Source organism: Orycteropus afer, unplaced genomic scaffold (assembly GCF_000298275.1).
Source record: "Orycteropus afer afer isolate SDZICR_OR568_19922 unplaced genomic scaffold, OryAfe1.0 scaffold00053, whole genome shotgun sequence".
Taxonomy (NCBI): domain Eukaryota; kingdom Metazoa; phylum Chordata; class Mammalia; order Tubulidentata; family Orycteropodidae; genus Orycteropus; species Orycteropus afer.
The window spans coordinates 5,303,660-5,309,736 of NW_006921640.1; the positions used below are offsets into that span (position 1 = coordinate 5,303,660).

The 6,077-nt window shown below is 45.5% G+C and overlaps 1 protein-coding gene across 1 annotated transcript in view; it reads left to right on the top strand.

The window, feature by feature from the left end:
* Positions 1-5,379, top strand: part of KIF13B (kinesin family member 13B) — a 351,480-nt gene extending 346,101 nt beyond the window's left edge. Inside the window, exon 40 of the mRNA XM_007938771.1 lies at positions 5,087-5,379. Within this exon, the coding sequence (XP_007936962.1) occupies positions 5,087-5,379 (293 nt within the window). The remainder of the gene's footprint in view (positions 1-5,086) is intronic.
* Positions 5,380-6,077: the final 698 nt, after the last annotated feature.

Below are 6,077 nucleotides of genomic sequence, written 5' to 3' on the forward strand. Positions count from 1 at the left end.
ATCGAGTCAGTTCTGACTCATAGTGACCCCTCCTTGGGTTTCCAGGCTGGTATCTCTATGGAAGTAGAATGCCCAGTCTTCCTTCTGAGGAGTGACTGGTGGGTTTGAACCACCAGCCTTCTGGTTAGCAGTCAGATGCCTTAGGCATTGTACCATCAGAACTCCTAGAAGATATATAGTGCCTCCCAATTTTTTCCCAATGTGTGGGCTGCCTTTTCATTTTGTTTTAATAAAAGTCCTTCGATGGATACAAGTTTTTAATTTTGATGAAGTCCCTTTTATCTTTCTTGTTTTTGTTGCTCACATTCATGGTGTCATATCTAAGAATACATTGTTAAATACTATGTTTCAAAAGCATTATTACTCCCATGTTTTCTTCTAAGAGTTGTTTGGTTTCAGTTTTTACTTTTAGGTCTTTGATCCATCTTGAGTTGACTTTCATATGTGGTATGAGGTATGAGTCCAACTTAATTTTTTTGCTTGTGGAAATCCAGTTGTCTCAGCACCAATTATTAATTATTTCTCCACTGAATGGACTTAGCACCTTTGTCAAAAATCAGTTGGTCATAGATGTGTAGGTTTATTTCTTGACTCTCAATTATTTTCTTTTGGTCAATAAGTCTGTCATTATATCAGTATATGTTTTGAGATCAGGAAATGTGAAGTTTTCCTACGTTGTTCTTTTTTCACGCTTGCGTTCATTGCCTATTCAGGACTTATAGCAGTTCTGTATAAATTTGAGGATTTGTTTTTCTGTATCTGTAAAAAAGGCTGTTGGAATTTGGATGGGGACTGCACTGACTGTGTAGAGTGCTTTGTTTAATTTCATTTTAACAATATTATGTCATCCAGTCCATGAAAATGGAATGTCCTTCCATTTATTTAGGTCTCCTTTAATTTCTTTCAATAATGATTTATAGTTTTCAGTGTACAAGTTTTTCCTGACATTGGTTAAATTTATTCCTAGGTATTTTATTCTTTTAGATGCTATTGTAACTGGGTTTGTTTCCTTAATTTCCTTTGCTGATTGTTCATTGCTGATGTATAGAAACCTGATTGATTTTTGTGTGTTGACCTCATATCCTGGCAGGAGTGTCTTTAAGGCTAGTTAGCTTACTTAACCAGTAACACCACTTCAGCTTTGATAATACTCAGTTATGTTTATTTGTTAGAGATTTTCAGCTTCACACCCTATTCCATCCTGACCTCCTGATTATCCTCATCAACATTATCATCATCTCCTGGAAGAGGGGATGTAAAGGAAGATGAAGTTCTACCAGTCAGTATGTGTCTAGGATACTTAGATCACATCTCAACCCCCTTGTGACCTCAGGGTGGGGGCAACCTTTCCTTTAGATGAGAGTTGGAAGTTGAAGAGATGGATTTTAAGGGAGTTTTGTGAGTGGCTTGGTGTAGTGAGTGGTGTTGGTGGTGGAGTATAGTGAGAGTATAAGGCGGAGTATTTATTGCTTAGAACAGAGTATGAGTCGGGGTAAGGTGGGGAATAGCACTGTGAACGGAAGTCCACAGATGCACTGGGACATCAGAGGCCTGAGACAAGCAGACAAGACATCTAGGTGAGATGTGCCCTGTAAGAAGTGAACTTCACCATCTGAAGGAGGAGGCTCCTTCCGTCATTCTCTGGTGGGGCTGAGCATTTCACAATAGGCTTCTCTTACAGCCCAGAGAGCGAGCTGAGCCTTCCTACACTCTGCAAGCCAAGGGGGGGGGTGTGTGCCGTCAGATCCCAGGCTGCAGACGCTCCACCATGATGATGCTTTTGTCTCTGGGCTCAGAAGCTTAGCTATGAAGTCATTTGCTGTTTTTAGAAATAATTTTGGCAGAGAGTATCTTGAATTGTAAATGGTTCTAAAAGATTGTTGTAACACAGACTGGAATATTTTTTAAGTTCTAAGGAACTCTGGTGGTATAGTGCCTAAGGCATTTGACTACGAGCCAGAAAGCTGGTGGTTCAAACTAACCAGCCACTCCTCGGAAGGAAGGTTGGGCAATCTACTTCCATAGTGATACTGCCTCAGAAACCCAAGGAGGGGTCGCTGTGAGTCGGATCTGACTTGACAGCAGTGAGTTTGGTTTTTGTTTTTTATTTCTGCTGAAATGCTAATGGGAGTTGGGAAATAAATTATTATCTATACTTGTGATCCAGAATTAAGGCGAATAAGCAAATAAACCAATTGACTTAACAAGTTATCATTAAGCACATACTGTGTTCTAGTCACTGTTCTTGAATCAGGGGATTCGTTGGTGAACAGAACAAAGTTCCTAGCTTCACTCAACATGTATTTTAGAGTGGAGAAGATTACCAAATAGACAAATACAGTTCAGAAAATGAAGTAGGTAAAGGAGACAGAGAGTGATGAATGTAGGGGATTTTTTAATAATACGTAGGATACATTGATACATTGTTGTTGTTGTTATGTGCCCTTGAGTTGGACCAGACTCATAGTGACCACCCTTTGGGTCTCTGAGGTGCTATCACTAAGGAAGTAGATTGCCCAGTCTTCCTTCCAAGGAGTGGCTGGTGGGTTTGAACCACCAGCCTTCTGGTTAGCAGTCAAGTGCCTTAGGCACTACACCACCAGAGCCCCTAAGCATAATGGAAATGAGAGAGCCGTGAGGTGGTGGGCCTGTGTTCCTGGGCAGGGTGGCACTCCTGGCTGAAGGCACCCTGTGTAAAGAAGCCCAGAGGCGGAAATGAGCTGGGTGCATTTGAGTGAGGAACCGCACAAAGGCTGGGGGATGAAGTTGAGAGGCGAGCAGTGGCAGATCGTGGAGGGTTCTGTGGCCTTTGTGGAGGTTGGCATTTTTTGTGAACTGTGTGGTAGGAAACCATTGGAAAGTTTTGAGCAGGTGAGTGACGTGATCTGATTTACATTTAAGAAGTTCATTTTTTAGGGGAGAGAAGAGACTTAGGAGGATGATGAAAAACAGAAGGTCAGTTAGTTTGTTATTAATGTCCAGGCAAGAGATGACAATGGCTTAGATGAGCATGGTAGCGATAGAGGTTGTAAGTGGTTAGATGCAAGAAAAATTTGAAGGTAAAGCCACCAGGACTGATGGATTGGATGTGAGATATTAGGAAAAGAAAGGAGTCCATGATGACACCTAAATTTTTGGCCTGAGCAACGAGTAGATGACATTGCCATTTACTGAGCTGGAAACAATTGAGCAAGTAGCAGGTTATGAGGGGAAGGGGATGGGGAAGAATCAAGGGTTCCCCCGGGGACAGGTGAGTTCAAGATGAGAGTTTAGATGTTCAGGTGGAGAGGTGTTAGCTCTCCGGGAAATCCCAAGCAATATTCAGGCTGGAGAGAAATTTGAGGAGTGTCTGCATACATTTGGTGTGTAAGGTCCCTGGCTGAGAGGCTAGGGAAATGTGTGGGTCAGAGGAGGTGGTGAGAGTTGTGCTTTGGGGCCCTTCAGTCCACGATTGGGAAACAGAAGAGCCAGCATGATAAATGGGAACTAGGAGTCTGTCCTAGGGCCAGGTGATGCAAGCTTGTTAAGGAGGAGTTGAGGGCTCATCTGTTAGGTGTTGATGAGATGTGGAGTAAGATGAGCATGTTGTTCTAACTAGATGCTGTTAGGTCGATTCCAACTCACAGCCACCATATATAGGACAGAGTAGGGTTTCCAAGGCTGTAAATCTTTATGGAAGCAGACTGGTTTATCTTTCCCCCATGGAGCAGCTGGCAGATTTGAATCGCTGACCTTTCAGTTACAACTAAGGGCTTAACTGTCACCATGGCTCGTTGATATGAGCATCCAGTATGGTAATTGGCTCTAGCAAGTAGAAGCTGCTGTTGACCAAGAGAAGGGTGGGTGGGGCAGTTGGGCCAAAGTCTTTTGGAGAGAGTTTTTATTTTTATTATTATTATTATTATTATTATTATTAAATTGTGATTTGGGTGAAAATTTACAGAGCAAATTCACTTTCCATACAGCAGTTCACATACACTTTGTCTCATGACATTGACTACAATTTACCCCAATGCAACAGCTCCCCTCCTACCTCCTCCTGATAGTCACCTCTTCCCTGTGTCCATCCCTCCATGCACTCCTGCCCCCTGAGCTGTTTCCCTGTGCACACACAGCCCTTCTTTCTCCCATGATTCTTCTCTCCAAGGAGTATATCTACCTCAAGTACATGTTCAACTCATATGCCTATCTTTTGTTTGGCTGGAAGCCACAGGTGTGGGTTCAATTCCAGACCTGAAGGGCAGCTAGGGACCATAGTCTCAGTGGTTCCACCAGGCTCTATCAGACCACTTTTGGAGACAGTTTAACAGAGAAGGGCAAGTTTGGAAGTGGAGAGACAGTGAATATAGAAATCTGTCAAATATTTTTGCTTAAAGATTATGTCCCCACCTTCCTCCGCTGTGAGAAACTGAAGTTTAGACATTCAGAGAGGGTGCCCTCCAATACACTCTACCTAAATACTTTTTCTCATCCTTCATGATAAAGCATTTTCTATTTGGTTTTTACAAAGGAAATTTATCACACTATCTTGGCCCATCAAGTATGAGATCTGGCTGTCATTTGTTAATCTGAATCATTCCACCAACACCATCTGCATCCCATGTTTACGTTTTTAATCACCCAGATTGAAAATTGGGAGCTCTGGTGGTGTAGGCCTAAGGCATTTGACTGCTAACCAGAAGGCTGGTGGTTCAAACCCACCAGCCACTTCTTGGAAGGAAGACTGGGCTATCTACTTCCATAGAGATACCACCTCAGAAACCCAAGGAGGGGTTGCTATGAGTTGGATCGACTCAACTGCAGTGAGAAAATTATCTGCGTGCTCTCTGGTGTCCGTCCCAGCTCTGATCCCGGTGATTTAGCAATGCCTGGAGTAGAACAACGACCTCACATTGGAGACCACACTACAAGTAGCCTGGGTGTGTGTGTCCCTGGTGACCACTGCTGACTGCCTTACTGGTTCATCTGGGCCCTGCCTCACCCTGCATCCCCAGGGCTGGACAGTATCTGAGGGTTTAGTCTGGGGCTGGCACCTCTGCAGACTTGTGGGAACCACCTTTAAGTTGCAGTCTTTTCTTTTCCCCAGGTAAGAATGACGGCTCGATTGGAGGGAAGCAGTACTTCAAGTGCAATCCGGGCTATGGACTCCTGGTCAAGCCCAGCCGCGTGCGGAGGGCCACGGGCTTAGCCCGAAGGCGCAGCACGGGGCTCAGGCTTCAGGGCGCCACTGCCCCCGAGGCCCGCAGGAGCGCCACTCTCTCTGGCTCCGCCAACAACCTGGCCTCCTTGACGGCGCTGGCCAAAGCTGAGGGCGGAGCAACCCTGCGGACCGAGAGGAGCCAGAAGAGCACCGAGAACCGGAAGTCCTGGGCCAGCTAGACCTCCTTAGGTGTCTCCTGGGAGCCACCTCCCTGAGGTCGCAGTCCTGGCACAGCCGGGCACAGTTTCCTGCCTATTCCCTTGCAGCCTTCCTTGTAAGCGTTAACCAAGAGGGAAGGTAGTGTCCCTTTTAGACCCTTGCCAAGAAGGACCTGCAGCCGGGGCTGGGCAGGTTATTCTGGGCAGGTTGTAGGGTGGAGCAGGGGCAGTGAGGGCTGTAGGGCTGGTGACCACTCCCTGTTTCTCCCAGGACTCCTGAGGTCTCATTTCTTTCTGTACCCAGAGAATGAGGAGGTCTCTCGGTTGCCACCTCCTCAGGGTAGCAGGCCGGAAGGTTCTAGGAGCCCAGAAGGTTCTGAATTGTGTGGAGACACTCTGGTGGCAGGAGGCTCCTGTTCCCCTTCATGCCTGCCTGAGGGCCTTCCCCAAGGGAGCCTTTGGGTGCTTTTTTTTTTTTTTTTCCTTTTTGTCCTATTCTGGTGACCCTTGGTCATCTCTTAACTTAAAAAATAATCATAACTAGTGCCTCCTTCCTTCCCCCAAAGGCAGAACTTCTTCCTTCTGCTTGGACCATCCTGCCCTCTCTCAAGTCCTGGCCTGGGCCTCAAACCTCTCTTTATACCCCTAACCCCTAAAATTTCCACATTAAAGTAACAACGTTCCTATAAGTGCCTCTGGCTTCTTGAGGCTTCTGGCAA